General features: G+C 39.2%; 1 protein-coding gene across 1 annotated transcript; it reads right to left on the reverse strand.

Moving 5' to 3' along the window:
- Positions 1–2,367: 2,367 nt before the first annotated feature.
- DDX43 (DEAD-box helicase 43) lies at positions 2,368–18,989 on the reverse strand. The gene is made up of 16 exons (XM_059399019.1): positions 18,743–18,989; positions 16,667–16,722; positions 14,770–14,899; positions 13,636–13,767; positions 12,246–12,327; positions 11,037–11,193; positions 10,478–10,596; positions 9,947–10,057; positions 9,426–9,567; positions 8,345–8,445; positions 6,843–6,930; positions 5,300–5,427; positions 4,989–5,098; positions 4,124–4,262; positions 3,077–3,164; positions 2,368–2,484 (listed from the first exon to the last, which is right to left on the reverse strand). The coding sequence occupies exons 1-16, from the start codon at positions 18,987–18,989 to the stop codon at positions 2,368–2,370; spliced, it is 1,947 nt and encodes a 648-aa protein (XP_059255002.1).
- Positions 18,990–19,096: the final 107 nt, after the last annotated feature.

Raw genomic sequence — 19,096 nt, forward strand, 5'->3', positions numbered from 1 at the left:
CTAGAAACTTCCTTCACAGTTCAGCTTTAAGAATCAGCTGTTGGTTTTCACTGAACTCCATTTTGACTCATTTCTATTTTTACTTTTATTTCCCTTCTGTTCTTATTAATCTTCCTATCCCTATGCTCTGAAACTATTATTGTGTAAGATGAGGTGAAGCCCTAGCTAATCATATACAAATATAAATACCTATAATAAACACTAAGTGTTAACACAAGTAACTATCATATATAGAAAAGAAAACAACTCAAAACTGAAGCTGGAGAAGTCAAACTATGGAAAGAACCTAGATGTCCATCAACAGATACATGGATAAAGAAGATGTGGTGTACCTATATTACACACACACACACACACACACACACACAGTGGAATACTATACAGCCATCAAAAACTGAAATCTTGTCTTTTGCAATAACATAGATGGAACTAGAAGCTATTATGTTAAACGAAACAAGTTAAACAGAGAAAGATAATCATCATATGATCTCACTGGTAGAAGGAATCTGAGAAACAAGACAGAGGATCATAAAAGAAGGGAGGGAAAAATGAAACAGGATGAAACCAGAGAGGGAGACAAACCATAAGAAACTTAATCTCAGGAAACAAACTAAGGGTTGTGGAGGAGAGAGGGTTAGGTAGGATGGGGAGGCTGGGTTATGGATATTGGGGTGGGTATGTGCTATGGTGAGTGCTGTGAAATGTGTAAGCCTGATGAACCACAGACGTGTATTCCTGAAACAAATATTTTATGTTAATTAAAAAAAAAAAACTGGGGATACCTGGGTGGCTCAATTGATAAAGTGTCTGCCTTCGGCTCAGGTCATGAGCCTGGGGTCCTGGGATCGAGTCTTATATCAGTCTCCTTGCTCAGTGGGGAGCCTGCTTCTTTCTCTGCCTGCTGCTCCCCTTGCTTGCTCTCTCTGACAAATAAATAAATAAAACCTTAACTAAAAAAAACCTGAAGTTGGAGAATGTGATTAGTCAAAGTTTCATGAAAATGAAATATTTTCCTAGGATTTATTTTAGCCTATGGGCTGAAACTTAAGAAAAAAACTATTGCATATTTTGGTCTCATGAAATCCTTTTTTTCATTTAGAAGTAGGTGAAACATAATCCCTTAAGAAAAGTACTCCCAAATAAGATACTATTACCAAACAAAATTAAAAGGCTATTCAAAAAGACAGATCCTTTTACCTTTTTATCGTAGAAAAACATTTATTTTTAACAGTATCTTTCACTGCCATGACATCTGAACAGGCTTTTAACTCTTTAAAGACCGACCTTAATACAGCAACGTTACAGGAGATAAAATTTACATTTTTAAATAAGGACAGTAAAAAGTGAAAAAGTTCAATGCTACATTGCTTAATATCCATGAAAAAAATTTAACTCGTTTAAGTACTTCTGATTTTATTAAATAAAGTATAAAATATCAAATTCTACATTTTTAAACACTATTAAGAATCACTTATTTCTTCATAGTGCCAGCATGTTTCTCACACTTCCACATATCTTGAGATCTGAAAAAGAAAAAATGTAAATTGCTGTTCCCAAGCTTTTGAATTTTAAACTGATAAAATTCACATAAAAATTTGCCACCCTGACCATTTAAATATATAGTTTGGTGTGCTGTATATTCGCTGTTCCATAACCTCCAGAATTTTTTTCATCTTGAAAGACTGAAAATCTCTACCCATTAAACATCTCTCCATATTCCCCCTTACACTGGCTCCTGAAAACCATTCAGCTTCTGTGAATTGATAACTCTAGATATCTCATATAAGTGGAATTACACAGTATTTGTCCTTGACTTATTTCATTCAAGTGTAGTGTCATTAAGGTTCACCTATGCTGTGTCTCAGGTCAGAATTCTCCTTGACAGGCCAACCTGTTTACCCATCCATTCATGCCTGAGTTGCCTTCACCTTTTGGCTGTTATGAGTGAAGCTGCCATGAACATGGCATGTTTGCCCACTCCTGAATTAATACTGGGGACACCTGCATGGCTCAGTAGGTTAAGCCTCTGCCTTCAGCTCAGGTCATGATCTCAGGGTCCTGGGATCAAACCCTGCATTGGGCTCCCTGCTTGGTGGGGAGTCTGCTTCTCCCTCTTCCCCTGCCTCCTGCTTGTGCACTCTCTCTCTCTAATAAGTAAAATCTTTAAAAGAAAAAAAAATTAACTGGAATTTAGGTAATAGGTAAAGAATGACCCTGAATACTTTATGTAAATGACTCTTAGACATAATGCTGATTTCAATAAACACAGCAACAATGTAGTTAAGGAAAGCAGCCATTTGAAAGTCTAAAATTTGAAGTGTTATTTACCTCTTCGCAGTAGGCTGGTACCACTTTTCAACAAGGACATTAATAATAAAACTTTTGGGGTTTTCCTTGGGGTTTCCCCATTTTTTTCTCCATTTCTTTTTTCAGTTTATTTGCCTCATACCTCTTAGCCATTGCCACAAGATCCTCTGGGATACTCTGAAACATTAAATGTGTTATTAGGAGATTTTTCTTTCTATTAACAGCTTTTCTACAATATGCTAAAATACTTTCAAATCATCTCAGTTACAAAATCTCCCCAGTTCCATGACGTCTTTCCAACAATGAAACGTGTCTCTTTGCACGCTAGGCTCTGAAATCTGTCTTGCAGCTAGAAAACCAGACTGATCTTCAACTTGCCTGGTGCTACCACTTCTTGCTCATATGGCCCCTCAGTTGCTTCTCAGGGCCTTGAACAGGCGTTAGCTGGTGCCACGTTCCGGGGCATTCTGTCCGTTGGGCCTGAATATGTTCCCCTGCTGGAATCTGTATCCCATTCTTGTACAACAATTCTCCCAACCTCCACTCCACTGGCTTCTTCCGCACTATGATTCTCACTGCTGCTTACTCCCATTAGATTAAGCTCCCTAATTCTGGATTACAGCTCCTTGTCTTTGCCATGTTATGGCCCTCATAACACATGTAACATCTGTTTACCCTGGCATGCAGTAAGCCCATACTTGGAATCAATGAGATTATCTGAACATTAGAAAAGTGATACAAGGTAGAGTTCTAAGTTGTATAATCTCACCTGTTGTGCTCTTTCCAGAATATTAATTAACTCGCCAGCAACCCTCCAGTCGTTTCTAGTGAGGAGAGTAATAGATATCCCCGTCCTCCTATAAAAGGGTGGGGTGGGGGGAAGGAACTCATGTAATTTGATTTTTTTTTTAAAGATTTTATTTATCCATTTGACAGAGAGAAAGAGAGATCACAAGTAGGCAGAGAGACAGGCAGAGAGAGAGGGGGGGATGCAGGCTCCCCGCTGAGCAGAGAGCCCGATGTGGGGCTGGATCCCAGGACCCTGAGATCATGACCTGAGCCGAAGGCAGAGGCTTAACCCACTGAGCCACCTGGGTGCCGCGTAATTTGATTTTTGATGTCTACTCATGGTTCAGTTAGCAAAACACTAAAAATAGCAAAACTGCAACTTTTTCATAAGCCCAAATATGTATTATATATTGAAAGTTAGCATCACTCAAACACCGATTTAGAACTCAATAATCTGGAGCTGTTCATACATCGTGCTTGCAGGGGATTTGATAGTAGTGCTCTCAGTGGCAAGAAAGGTCTTCTTATAGGGGACAGTAGAGGAACAACTGGGTATAGCTCAGTGTGACACTACAGATAGAAAGCAGAGACTGGAATAAGAAACAGCTGCAGCTAATCAAAGGATCTGGCTGACTCCGGAACAGGCCAGTTAAGAAAGGGATAAAGTAGCACAGCAGGTGGCCCAGACAATTCACAGGCAATAGAAAAGCCATTTTGTGGCTAAGAATAGCCTGTGAAGGGCATAGTGACAGTTGGCTTCTTTCTTTCTTTTCTTTTCCTTCTTTTTTTTTTTTTTAAAGATTTTATTTGTTTATTTATTTGTCAGAGAGAGAGAGATCACAAATAGGCAGAGAAGCAGGCAGAGAGAGAGGGGGAAGCAGGTTCCCCACCAAGCAGAGAGCCCGATGCAGGTCTCGATCCCAGGACCCTGAGATCATGACCTAAGCTGAAGGCAGAGGTTTAAACCACTGAGCCACCCAGGCACCCCAAAGTTGGCTCCTTTCACAGGAAGACTGTGCGAACTTACCCTGCCCTTCCGGTGCGCCCTACTCTGTGCACATATTCTTCGATGTTCCGGGGGAAATCATAGTTATAGACGTGTGTGATGTCAAGGACGTCGAGCCCCCGAGATGCCAAGTCTGTGGCAATCAATATTCTTACTTTACCTAAAGAATAAAACCAAAATATACGTGAATATACATGCTGGTGTAAAGCAACCCAAGACATAGCAGAAAATTATAATCTTCCCCTAATATCTAATTAGGTGAGCGGTTATTTTCAGTATTAAAACACTTCAGAGAGTGAAAATGAGAAACGGGCATTTATAGACTTTCTTTTAAACTGCTGGCGAATTATGGGGAACCTGGGTGGCTCAGTGGGTTAAGCCTCTGCCTTCGGTTCAGGTCATGATCTCAGGGTCCTGGGATCGAGCCCTGCATGGGGTTCTCTGCTAAGCAGGGAGCCAGGTTCTCCCTCTCTCTCTGCCTGCTGCTCTGCCTACCTGTGTGCTCTATTTCTCTGTCCAATAAATAAATAAAATCTTAAAAAAAAATAAATGAACTGATGGCGAATTACAACACACACACCATGGTTCAGCAACCAACCCCTGAATCACCTGAACCACATGACAAAGATCTATGCCTTGCCGGGAAATAAACGAAAATAACCCCATCGCAAATTATTACCTTGATATCCAGGTTGAAATATTTGCTCTTTGAATTTGTATGGTTCTGAAGATCTGATTATTATTCAGAGCTCTTACCAGTATATTTTGGGCTCTGCAAGCTGAGGATAGATCTTACAAATGGGCTCCATGGAAAGGTGCTGTCATTCAGCCATGCCCAGGCCTTGCACCCTTCAGCAGCCACAAGTAACATCTTGCATAAATGTACCTGTTTTGAAGTTTTCTAATGCCCTCTCTCTGTCACTCTGCTCCCTGTTACCGTGAAGGGATTCCACTGATACCTGTCGCAGAATCAGGTCACTTGACAGGTGGTCAGCCCTGAAGCAAAAGATGAAGTCAGCAATCTGAAGTGCTTCTTCTGATGCCACCAGAAAATTCACTAGTTTTACTTGTATTAGTAGAAGACTGAATTAACATACTAGAATGCATGCAATGCCCCTTTTGAAATTAATATGCAAAGAGAGCTAATGCTAAACAAATCAACTGGATGATTTAAGGATGTAAAAGAAAAATACCTACACAGCTTTTCTGCTGACAAACACTATGACTTTGTCTTTGGGAGACATGCTTTCTAGAAAAGTTTGGATATGAGAGCGTTTCTCTTCTTCTGTGGTGACAATTATGTTTTGTTTCACGGTACTTACTGCCTAAAGGAATAAAGATCACAGTACGTCAAAACTGATGGGTAAACCCTATACATTGGCTCAGAATACGTCTATTTCTATCCCTGGTTAAGTTTTACTAAACTGCTAGCAAGAAGAGGCAGGTCCTTGCAAAATGACCTGTACCTACTCAGACTTCTAGCTCACCCTTTTGCTTCTTGCTCATTCACCTAAGCTGAGCTGGAAACTTGAATGCTTGGCAGTGCGTTTAAAGTAATTGCTTACTATTGTTGGAAAAGAACCATGGAGTAAGGCCAAACTTTCATCATGAATTTGGGTAAAGTCCGTACAATAAAGGAAGATGATTAGCTTAGGACACAAGAATTCCCACTCAGGATTTTGACAACTTAATGCAAAATTTCAAAATATAATTGATACAATTTTTTAACCCAGAAGCAAGACAGGTTTTATTTTTATTATTTCTTTTTAAAGATTTATTTGATAAAGAGACACACAGTGAGAGAGGGAACACAAGCAGGGGGAGTGGAAGAGGGAGAAGCAGGCCTTCTGCCCAGCAGGGAGCCTGATGTGAGGCTTGATCACAGGACCCTGGGATAAGGACCCCAGCCAAAGGCAGACACCCAACCACTGAGCCACCCAGGCACCCCTAAAATAGGTTTTAGTAGCATTTAATGAAAGTAAAGAATGACATCTCTAGCCTCACTTTTCATGGAATCTGATGAAGTGAATCTTGGCAATGATCTTTCACTATTACTGGTGATTAAGTAAAAGGTCATTTTTTTCAATAACGATTAACTGAGGGGAGCCTGGGTGGCTCAGTTGTTGGGTGTCTGCCTTTGGCTAGGGTCATGATCCCAGGGTCTCAGAATCGAGCCCAGCATCCCGCTCCCTGCTCGGCGTGGAGCCTGCTTCTCCCTCTTCCATTCCCCCTGCTTGTGTTCCCGCTCTCGCCATGTCTCTGTCAAATAAATACACTTTAAAAAAAAAAATGATTAATTGAAAGTGCGGATCTCAATTAAGTGAAAGTCCAGATAACTTTATAATGGAGGGGATACATACCAGAGACCTTCATGAATCATATAATTACTGACATCTGAACCCAATGATCCATCATGACTTCACCAAAAGACAACACCAGACTTACATACATACACCTACATTGACCTTGTTTAGAACCTGATTTTAACAGGATTAAACAAAAATGAGATATCAGGAAAATAAGAATAAGAAACGGATATTTGATGGTACTAAGGGATTATTAAAATTTTAAACTTGAGATGTTAAAAGTTAGTCTTAGATATATACTGAATTATTTATGAATAAAATCATATGTATCTAGGGTCTTTATAATTAGGGAGGGGCAGAGGAGATACACCAAAACACAAAGTAACTAAAATTTTCATAACAAATATTTTTATAATAGTAATAAACAAGCTTACCACTAGATCCAAAGTACCAACATATACAATCATTGGCTCTTTCAAATAAGACTGTGCAAGGCGACGGACAGCATATGGCCATGTTGCACTGGAAATAAAACAAGATATAAATGTTAAAATTGTATTCTAAGTCAAATATTACTAAGTTTTTCCAAGGATGCTATGAGCCAGATTACTCATGAAAGACACCCTGAGTACTTTTAAATAAGGGAGACTTTACAGACAATGTATATTTCACAAAGAATAGCTCAACTATAACAAAGCTACTACATGAAACCTTTAAATAAGGTTTATAAGGTAAAGGAGACCTACACCTTAAATTCTAACCTAAATTCTAATAATCTAAAATGAATTCATAGATTAGTTTTTTCTTGGCCTTCATTAAAGAAAAACAGAAAAAAAAAACCCTAGTATTTTGTTAGCATTCATTGTCAACAGGCAAAAAACCAAATGCATATGCAAAATAAAGGCATATGAAGTGTACTGATGAAAGGACATATAACTTCAAATGTTTTTTCATCCATATATTATGAAAGCAATCATCTTTTGTACTTTCACAGTAATTACAATAATGGGAATATTAGCAAAAAACAAATGAGGGTGGTATTAAAAACAAAACAAGTGAGAAAATTTAATGTATTTTCCAATTATATACTATTCTTTTTTATGTTAATGGCACATAGGTCATATAAGCCCAGGAGATAATAGTCTATAGATCAGTCTGTATTTAAATGACAATCATTGTTTCTCAGTTTTATATTGCACAAAAAAGTTACTGGGCAATCAAAGGTTTATCTCTAAGGACAGGTGATCATTCAAATTTGAGACCACCACTATGATATAAAATCTCTTCTCCAAGGAGAGGTCCCCCCCTTAGGTTTTTATAGAAATCTCTGTGGGGCGCCTGGTGGCTCAGTAGTTAAGCATCTGCCTTCCACTCAGGTCATGATCCCAGTCTTGGATTTGAGCCCCACATCGGGCTCTCTGGGAACCTGCTTCTCCCTCACTCTCTGAGGCTCCCCCTGCTTATGCTCTCTCACTTTTTCTGTCAAATAAATCTTTTTTAAAAATGTCTGCTCCATGGGGCGCCTGGGTGGCTCAGTGGGTTAAGCCGCTGCCTTCGGCTCATGTCATGATCTCAGAGTCCTAGGATGGAGTCCCACATTGGTCTCTCTGCTCAGCAGAGAGCCTGCTTCCCTCTCTCTCTCTCTCTCTGCCAGCCTCTCTGCCTACCTGTGATCTCTCTCTGTCAAATAAATAAATAAAATCTTTAAAAAAAAAAAAGTCCGCTCCAAAAAAAAAAGTCTCTCTGTAACTTAGGAAACCCAGTCATTGTTCCGCAGTTACACTGAGTTGCTATTCCTAAGTGATGACAAATCTTTTACCTGAGGATCTCAAGACACCTTCAAACAATGCTCTAAAATCCTCTGCAGAAATCCAAAAGAATAGGGTTCAGGCCACCAATTTCTATTTTACAGACTAGCAGTTAGGCATACACCTACCTTGTCATAATAGTCTGCCTGTCTGGGCGCACATCTAATAAAATCTTCATTATCTGAGGTTCAAATCCCATATCTAGCATCTTGTCGGCCTCATCTAGTACCTGCATCAAAATCAACAGCGGCTACCTTAGATATGGGAAATATGCTCTCTTTATGAACAGAATACCATGGTAAGGGAACTTCATTTCCCCTATTACTTAAGCCACTGTTTTAGTTTCTTCAAGACAAAGTAAGTGATCTACAGTTGTAATGGACTGACTTGATTCTTTAAGTTGGCTAACAGTTTCTAGATCTAAGAAAAACTGTAAATGTCTTAAATATCCACATGGAGGGACGCCTGACCTTGGAATTTGGGGACTGAGCCCCACAATGGGCTCTAGGCTCAGTGCAGGAGTCTGCTTGAGATCCTCTCCCTCTGCGCCACACCCACCATTCCCTCCCGCCCCACGTGCATGTGTTCTCTAAAATAAATCTTAAAAAAAATAAAGAGTTAAAAAAAAAACCCACATGGATTTTAATTTTCTTTTATACAACTCTACATTCTCCAACATTTATTAAAAAAAAACTAAAATAGAATTCTCAAAATCCTTATTTTAATATACTAGAGGGAATGGAAACTATCCCTAGGATTTGAAACCATTATAAAATTGACAACCATTCTAAAGAACTGTTTTAATAAGAGTTCAGTTCTGTGCACCCAGCAGGCTCAGTCAGTAGAGCTAGTATCCCTTGATCTCAGGATTGCAAGTTTGAACACCAGGTTTGGTGTAGAGATTACTTAAAAATCTTAAAAAAAAAAAAGGTGGGGGGTATGCCTGGGTGGCTCGGTTGGTCAAGTCACTGCCTTTGGCTCAGGACATGATTCCAGTGTCCTAGGATCAAGTCCCACATCAGGCTCCTTGCTTGGCAGGGAGCCCACTTCTCTCTCTGCCTCTGCCTGCTTGTGTGCACGCTCGCGCTCTCTCTCTCTCTCTCTCTCTGAGACAAATAAACAAATAAATAAAATCTTAAAAAAAAAAAAAAAAAGAGTTTAATAAGAGTTCAGTTCCTCCTCCCAGTATCCCAAACCCTCCATCATTACCAAGTAGGTTATACTTCTGAGGTTAACAAAGTTATTCATTTGTAGATCATTCAGTCTTCCAGGAGTTGCGATAATAATGTCTACTCCTTTTTTCAGATCTTGTATTTGTCCATTTCTATCTCCACCACCATATATACAAACACTTAAAAAAAAAAAAAAGGTTCATGTTCAGGTAAGGAATGTCCCATCATAAAGCAAAATCCCAACTAACCAAAGCATTTTGGGTATAAAATAACACAGTAAAAAGTATGCAGAAAGAGTATCAGATACCTTCTGGGTAGTATTAGCCCCATTCTAAAACCATCCATACCCATCAGCCCACAAGGATGTGTCCTCAAGAGCGACATTTGCATCACTGTTACTTGACCTTACTGCCCGGGCTACCATTGATTTGGACTGGGGCAATGCCTGACCCATGCTAAGCCATTCAGATTCTCTACAGGTGTGAAAAATAATAGGGAGAATGTATAAAACTAGGATTTATTAAAATGCGGATGCAAGAAGGGACAAAGATGACTTACCTTTTAAGGCCTTTGTATGAATACTTAGAACATTCAGATTCTACTTGAAGTGCTAACTCGCGGGTAGGTGTAAGGACTAACATGCCTGGTCCATTCCTTTCTCCTCTAATTCTTTGGAGAGAAAATAACTGTTAAAGTACCTGATTCAGGTACATAGTATATCTGTTCAGTGCTTTCAGAATTTGTAGCAATGGATGTCACACACATTTACAAAACATGTAAAAATATTGAAGAACAGCACACTAAAAAACTCCCAAGGGCTCAGATACCAATCTTTTCATTTAGCATGGTCAACATTGTCTCACACAATTGGAAATGATAATTTAAACATTAGTATTTCAATATTAAGACTACCTATGGCTTTCTAAAAATGTTTTGACAATTTATACTCTTACCACCACAGTACGTGTGCATTTCCCTGAGGCTTGCCATTACTTTTTGACCAATGCAACAGACAAAAAGAAACTTGCATTTTTGGTATCCATATCTGCTAACCCCCCATAAAGAGAACCCTGTTGCAGAAATTCTTACACAGGCTGTGAGTCCAAGTGTATAAATCCGGGCATTAGGTAGGACAATGTCTTCCCTGTTCCAGTTTGGGCTACTCCTATAAGATCTATGCCCTGTAGAACTATCGGCCAGGACTGCGACTAAAAAAGAAAGATCAACATTAAAATTAAAAGTACATCTTCTAGTCACATGCCCCTCCTCTCCTAGGCCCAAAATTCTTTCAATAAACATTTTTAAGTGCTAGGCACTGGTGGTACAGGGGGGGTTTCAGGGGAATGCTCAGAAGGGATAGTTACTCCCTGCTGATTTAACATCTAATAATCAGATATTGTGGTGCCCGCATGGCTCCGTGAAGGGTCTGCTTTGGGCTCTGGTCATAATCCTAGGGTCCTGGGATGGAGCCCCACAGTGGGTTTCCTGCTCAATGGGAAGTCTGCTTCTCCCTCCTCCCTCCCCACCCCCATACTTGTACTCTCTCTCTCAAAAAAAAAAATCTTTAAAAAATTAATCAGATATTGTTTGGTAGGGGGAACTGTCAGCAAAATATTGGAATTAAAGAAAGAAAGGGAAAAAAGCATACCTGGATCGGTGTTGGCTTTTGAAAGCCTGCCTTTTTAATGTTTTCCATAACCTCAGGAAAACACTGAAAAGCATCCTCAAACTTACAGGTAGGATTGGGTATATGACGCTTCTCACCTTCTTTCAGGTCATCACACATTATATTATAATTTTCTTTCCTTTAAGGAAAAATAGAACAAATCTTAGCAGCTTTAGTCACTTCATTCCCTAAGCCAGAAATTTTTGCCAGCATTAGTTCATTGTATCTAGAAATTCAACTGCAACTGTAAAGTTACAGTAAGATGTAACCACAAAGAAATAGAAGTGAACACATCTTTTTCTAATCAGAATAGTTATCAGAAAGGGAAAAAAGGAGTGCCTGAGTGGCTCAGTTGTTAAGCGTCTGCCTTTAGCTCAGGTCATGATCCCAGTGTCCTGAGATCGAGCCCCACGTCTGGCTCCCTGCTTAGTGGAGAGCCTACTTCTCTCTCTCCCTCTGCCTGCCAGTCTGCCTACTCATACTCTGTCAAATAAATAAAATCTTTTAAAAAAAGAGGGGAAAAAATTCCATTTTATGAAGGGGCCAGTGAAATTTCATGGAAATAGGAATAGAGCCTGAAAATCACATACTTCATGATTCAAATCAGACTTTGCAGACACAAAAATAAGTATGGAACCTTGTCCTCAACAATTCTGCTAAAAGGCAATCATTCTCCTTTGACAGGTGATCATCAGTTACTTATCCAAAGTCTGAGCTAGAATAACTCTTCTTTCTGCTGTACCATACTTAGTTTTACAACAGACTTTGAGAGAAAAAAAAATGTTGCTGTCAGGACCTTTAATTCCAGATAGTAAGTACTGAAGAATAAGAAATGCATTGAATCAACTCATTTTCAACAGTTGTAGAAATAATTCTCTAAAAGTGTTGTCCAATACAGCAGGCACATGAGTCTTTTAAAATTTCAAATGGAAAACTCAGTTCGTCCATTATACTAGTCATATTTTAAGTATTCAGTAGCTATATAGATAATGACTGCTCTATCAGACACAAATATAGCCCTTTCCCCATCTTTACAGAAAGGTTTATTGAAGAGCAATGCTCTAAAATATCATGTAGGATGCAATCAAGTTCATGTTAACACCAGAGGTGTAGCCTTCAAATGTAATCACTTTAAAGGTTTCCCTAATGAGTAGCAACTATACAAATACTTAAGGCAATAAAAGCACCCACCTCCAAGTGTCTATTTGCACCTGGGACATTGAACTTGTTGTTTCTGACTCCACATAAAAGTTTTTCTTAATTGGCGGTAGATCTGGGACAAAGATTAAAGTTAAACCTTCAATAAGTTATCAGAATTTACATTTCACTGAAACGTATTCAAAGTAACAGAAATCAAACTAAAATACTTATTAAATTCACCCTTACAATTTTAGAGATCTGTTCTTTGCCAGTCAGGCTTATGCTAGTCTCTGAAATCTGTTTTAGTTTACCTTTTGATCACATTTTTTACCCAAGAAAGAATTTTAATAATTAAGTTTAATATAAAAGAAAAAAATAAAGAATTTTTTAAAAACCCATCGTTAAAAAGAAAGCTGTATGTATTGGTACAATTTTTATTATTCTTAAGTTGGGATGAAATTACTTGTTTTATAACAAATAAACATTTTTCATAGTTAAAAAAAAAAAAAGAAAGGAAGTATGGCTTACAAGACAATCATCCCAATTGATTAATCTTCTCTAAAACACAGTAGACTGATTTTTTTTTCTTTTCTTTTGATGGTCTGTCCCATTTCTGTCTAGGAATAGAGTATTTCTTTTTCCACTTTCTGAGGCTACTTTTTGTTTTCTTATATGCCTTGCAAACTTCCTCCGAATCTAAATCCTTTGTCTGGCCTCCCTACTCCATATCTCCCCACCACATATCCTGTCCAGGCGGCACTGGTAACAACATGCACATAGACCAACCCCTGAATTAGTCATTGTTAATATTGGTCACTATCAGTCCATTAGCTTTTAAATTTTTAATAAAGGTTGTGTTGCCGCCTCACTCTGATAGCTGAATTTACCCTGAAATTTAGTGACTATAACATGAAACATAACACTCTGTATATAATTCCAGGTGAGACTTTCATTTAAAACTAAAGCAAATGAACAAACCCAAATCTCAAGAACTATGTTTCTTTCTTTGTTAAACGGTTTTCCCTTTTTATTTTGCCACTGTCAAGCAGGACACTCCAGGATCAATTTTTATTCAACCATAGGCAACAATGTTAAACCACTTATGGTTGGCATGTTTATCGCCTTCATTTTCCCCTTATGCCCATTTTCTTTCCATTTATTATTAAACTCCTTCTGTGAGTTACCTCAAATAAGACAAAATGTTAAGTATAATATTTTAATTTCCCACTTAGAACATAGATTACGGCACAGACAACACAGAAAAAAATCTTGCCCTAGGGACTATTTGTAGCACTTAATACTTTATTATCATTTTTCGTATTAATTTCATTACTAGAAATAAGACATTTTATAGGATAAAAACCTCATGAGGCTAAAAAAAAAAACAACAGCTCAAGTGATACATCAACACCACATGTAAATGTTCGGATATAGCACTAACCTTCCCATTTTTTTCTCCCCCATTTCAAAGCATCTTCTCGAATCTGATCCCAATCAATCAATGGCTGATTCTCTGTAACATTACTATCTGTCTTTACATCTCTTCCAACAGAAGGTTGGAATGCAACAACATCTGTTAAAATATTTTTATCGAATTAGTTTCAAAACAAATCCTAATTGTACAAATTCCCCCAAACCACTTTACTATTTTGTTTAAAAACAAGACAATAATGCTTAAAATATAAAATGTGGGTTTTAGTACTCCAATGCTATGACAGTAGTAGTCATGGTTTGTCAGTTACCAGATTTATGAGGATATTTATGAGGATAATACCAGATTATGAGGATAAATGAGGAAAATACATTTATTGAAGAGAAGGAAAATTAGGAGAGCCTAGTGTTTGCTGATAAATCATGTTAAGCTTATAAGAATCCTGTCAGCCAGATGTCCCCCCAGGTTAACAGATGAAGAGTTTTAAAGGCTTTCCTAAAGTTCCCTTCCCAAGAAACACTATATGAGGCAACGCTGCCCTCTGAACCTAAGATGCAGTTCTTTTTACTTTCACGTTGCTTCTGGAAATGGCTCAATAATGGCTTTTTCTCTAGTCCATCAGGTCTGAATTTTTGTTTTTGTTTTGTTTTTAACAAAATCTGAGATTTTTCTTAAGTAAACTCTATACCCAGCCTAGGGCTTGAACTCGTGACCCGAGGATCAAGAATCGCATGTTATACTGACTGAGCCAGCCAGGTACCCTAGAGATTCTTTAAATACCAAATAACTAGATACTTTTCCAAAATCAGTCAGGTTCCAGAGAGGAAGACACCATAGAATCAGAAGGTCAGAATAATCCTTCTTCTACCATTAAGAGTGAATGTATTAAAAGGTTATTTTTGTTTTCACCTATCTGTGGCTAAAAGTAAAACTGCTAGGCTTAACCACAGAGATTAAGTGTCTTAATTTGAGGAAAACAGTATTCTGGGATTTCAAAGAAAAAAAAGTCCCTAGAAGATAAGATTTAATGATGGCAGTCTGAAGCTTTGTTGTCAAGAGAAGCCTCAACTATAATGCCTTATAACACTGAATGCAATTTTTTTAATTTTATAAGGCTATATACAGTAAGCAAAAATTACTTACCAGCTCTGAGCTTTGAACTGTAATTTTCTTGTTTTTTAACAAGATTATCTATCACTGTTTTGGCCTTCACCTGCATCACCTTGTCGCCAAAGATTCTGACCTCTGCTTCTTCTGAATGACCTTTTATTATCTAGATGCAGCAGAAAAATAGGTGAGACTGAAGGCCTCTTACCATGCCCCCACATCCAAAAATCACTCAGCTACAAACAGTATAAAAATTTAAAGGAAATATAGTATTGCTATCAGTCAGTATCTTAATTTCTAATTTTTAAAGAAGATTTTATTTATTTATTTGACAGAGATACAATAAGCAGGAAGAGTGGGAGAGGGAGAAGCAGGCTCCTCACTGAGTAAGGAGCCCCTGCCATGCGGGGCTCGATCCCAGGACCCTGGGATCATGACCCAAGTCGAAGGCAGATACCCAATGACTGAGCCACCCAGGTGCCCCTTAATTTCTAATTTTTGAGGGCATTCTACAGTCAACAAATTTATCCTGAGATTCATCCCCTGTTTGGATGAAAAGGAGCAGGACAATCTAAATTTAAAAACTACTGTGACAGGGGTGCCTGGGTGACTCAGTCAGTTAAACATCTGACTCTCGGTTTCAGCTCAGGTCATGATCCCAGCAGAGTGGGAGTGAGTCCCACGTTGGTCTCTATGCTCAGTGTAGAGTCTGCTTCAGATTCTCTCTCCCTCCCGCTCACTTTTTCTCAAGTAAATAAATCTTTTTAAAAAGTAAATAAAAGCTACTGTGACCACTAGAGAATAAATTCAGCAACCAGTTTTAGAAGAGTAAGGTGTTAATCTGTCCTCTTAACTATCAAATAGTAATTTGGCAAACTTGCTCAACTGTAGGGATTTGCTTTGTGGTATATAAATACCAGCTGACTGAACTGTCAGGTTACTTACAGGAACTCTTGGACTTGAGGGAATGCCCTACTTTCACCACATATATGGTAATGGAACCAACTTACTACAAGGCTTAGATGACATTTGGAGGATAAGATCTACAAGTCACATCTTTCAGTGTACATAAATCTCAGATACCCACACTGATTCAATAGTAACTAGAAACTGCTGCACCAAATGCTGTCTGACTGGTGATTCAGAGCTTGCCATTGGCACTGTTTACAGACAACTCTGTGGAAGGTTTTCAATGAGGCTGAAACTGATGCTGAGAAGATGGGAAAGAGACCTACCTAGAATGGGGATGCAGAAGGTCTTAGACCTCCCTTATGAGCAGGAGTTCTAACAGCTAAGATAGGAGAAAGTGTGGCAGGAGTCCAGCTGGTGACACTCAAGAGAGAGTTCGAGGAGGGAGTGAAGGAAAAGGAGCTAGATCAAGTGGACCATGCTAAGAAGTCTGGACTTCTTAAGACCCTGAGATATCAGAAAAAGTTTTTATGCATGAAAAGAAAAATTATGAACACAATTATTGTCCTGGTCATGGCAGAGGATGGTTAAAGGGGGTAAGACTGGAAGCAGGGTGAACCGTTAGGGGAGAACACCCCAAATGATGGGATTCTCCTTGAGAAACACAGGAAATAGAAAGCACTGGTTACAGGATAAGGAACAGGAAGTAATCGGAGATTCCCGTCTTGGGGACTGGGTGAATGATGTTGCTGCTGAGACTGGGAACACAGGGGTGGGTCAATGTTTGAGACATGAGAGCCAGGAAGTGCATAATGAATATTCCCTCAGCAATCTCATTTGTCAGTGGAGATTATCTGTAAAGATTTTTACTCCAGGAGTCACAAAACCTGGACCTGGAATGGACCACAGTATGTGAAATTACTACATTGCTACTAAATTACTACAGTTATGTTAATAGCTAAACAAAAATTAGAGTTAGAAAAGAACTACACTCTTTGAGGATTTAAGATCTCAGACCACTTACCTGTATTTTCGTGTTTGTTGTACTTTGGATGTCTTTTATTTTTGACCCCCCACGACCTATTTTTAAAAATAAAATTTTTTAAAAGTTGTAATCAAAATCACAATTGGGTATCACGTCATACCTATTAGAATGGCTATCGAAAATACAAGAAAGGAGTGGGGCACCTGGGTGGCTCAGTTGATTAAGCGGCTGCCTTCGGCTTAGGTCTTAATCCCAGGGTCCTGGGATGAAGCCCCGCATTGTGCTCCCTGCTCAGCAGTGAACCTGCTTCCCACTCTTGCTATCTCTATCTCTCTCTCTCTCTCTCCAATAAATAAATAAAATCTTAAAAAAGGGAAAGAAGGAAATAAAGAAAGAAAGGAAGGAAGGAAGGAATGGGGGAGGAAAGGAAGAAGGGAAGAAAGAAAAATACAAGAGGGTTATCTGGGTGGCTCAGTGGGTTAAGTGGCTGCCTTCAGCACAGATCATGATCTCAGGGTCCTGGGATGGAGCCCCCTTTGTCTGGCTCCCTACTCAGTGGAGAATCTGCTTCTCCCTCTGCCCCTTCCCCCCACTCATGCACGCTCACTCTGCTATCTCACTCTCAAATAAATGAATAATCTTAAAAAATATAAGTGATAAGTGTTGGTGAGAATGTGCAGAAAAGGGAAGACTTGTGCACTCTTGGTGGGAATATAAATTGGTGCAAGCATGCAGGGTCCCCCCCAAAACTAAAGATATAACTACCATAGATTTAGCAACTCCATTTATGGATCTATATCCAAAGGAAACAAAACCACTATCTCAAAGAGCTATCTAGACTCCCATGTTCATTACAGCATTATTCACAATAGTCATGAGGTGGAGCCAAGCTAAATGTCTACCAACAGATGACTGGTTGAAGAAACATAGTATAAACATGCTAGAGAAGATTTAGGCCTTAAAAAAGGAAATTCTATCATTTGTAACATGAATAAAACTTGAGGACAGTTATGCTAAATGAAATAAGCCAATCACAAAAAACACATAGAGCATGATCTTCTTGGAGGTATCTAATGTAGTCCAACAAAGAAACAAAATAGAATGGTATTTTCCAGGGATGGGAAAAGGGAGTAATAGGGAGTTAGTTGTTTAATGGGTAGTTTCAGTCATGCAACATGACAACATTCTACAGCTCTGTCACCCAACATTGTTCTTACAGTTAACAGTACTGTACCGCACACTGTAACCCTAAAATTAAGCTTAATTTTTTTAAAACTACACTAAGGAAAAAAAAAAAAAAGTAGTTCCAGACCAACATTAAGCAGGTGCCGTCTAGCACTGTCACAGGAGCTCAATAAGTGTTGAGTGATTTTTAGCGCAAACCTAGTGGCTTTCACTTAAAGGGCATCAGTTGTCAGATCTTCGAGCCTGAGCCTTCTTGAAGGAACACTGATCTCTAGCTGGTCTAGCAATCAGTCTCCTAATGCTCTATTTAATAGCAGCCTAAAAAAAGTGGTTATTGTTTTTAAACCAGGTTTAAAAGAGGGTAAACAAAGTATTAGCTCCCAAACCTAATAGGGAAAATTTGGAATTTATCCTCAGTCTTAATGGTCACAAATGGGGGCAAATCTCTATTCCTATTGTTTCTAAATGTTTCTCAAAGGTGAATTTGGAAGACTCAAGATGTACTAAGAAAAAAGATCCTGTTTTTCAGCAGATAAATCATATTCAACAAAAGAAACTAAGTGCAAGATATGGCCAATGGTCTGAACAACCCCATAATATCCTAAACTTTGTTCAATGGCTCTAAATGGTGCCCAAAGGAACAGACTGTACTCAGGACTGCTTTGTTGTTCATTTTGGGGTAAACTGTGAAAAGACTTGACCTTTCATCCCAAAGATTTCATACATCTGTTTGTTCTACCAAAATATCGTCTCCACGAAATATCAAATGTGCATTAAATGACTAAGTACAGCATCCTAAGGTATTATGAATAACCCAGGTCAAGTCCTGAATTCATTAAGTGGCGGCTGATCGGAGGAGAGTGGGGCATGGACTCCTTGCCCAGGCTCCGCCCCCGGCCCTGTCCGGCACACCCATCCTCTTTCACTCACCGATCACAGCGCCCACCCACACGTTCTTCAATCCAAAGCATAGCGGCGGTTCTCGGAGGCCCGCGGTCACAGGTTGCTGGAGGCCGGAGTTCTTCAAGCCGCCACCTCTGCCGCCCCTACGGGCCTCCGAACCTCTCGGACTCGGGTCCTCCGCCGGCCTCCTTTCCGGAGCATGGAACACTGCCGAGCTTCGCCGGGAGGCAACGACCCACGAGGAGGCGTTAGCGCCTCCTTCTTGCCTTGACATGGTTCCGTGAGGAAGATCCGGCGCGTCCGACGTCGCTCCCGTCTGGCTCTACACCACTCCACCGTGCCGTCGTAGACTTTTCTACTAGTGCATCCACGCAGCCGCTA

This window comes from Mustela nigripes, chromosome 5, assembly GCF_022355385.1.
Source record: "Mustela nigripes isolate SB6536 chromosome 5, MUSNIG.SB6536, whole genome shotgun sequence".
Classification (NCBI taxonomy): Eukaryota; Metazoa; Chordata; class Mammalia; order Carnivora; family Mustelidae; genus Mustela; species Mustela nigripes.

Coding starts and splice junctions, on each gene's coding strand:
- DDX43 (XM_059399019.1), bottom strand. CDS start 18,989: ATGTCAAGGCAAGAAGGAGGCGCTAACGCCTCCTCGTGGGTCGTTGCC. Junction 12,328..13,635: donor GGGGAGAAAAAAATGGGAAG/GTTAGTGCTATA, acceptor TCTTTGTCCCAG/ATCTACCGCCAATTAAGAAA. Junction 9,568..9,946: donor TCATACAAAGGCCTTAAAAG/GTAAGTCATCTT, acceptor TTTTTTTTTAAG/TGTTTGTATATATGGTGGTG.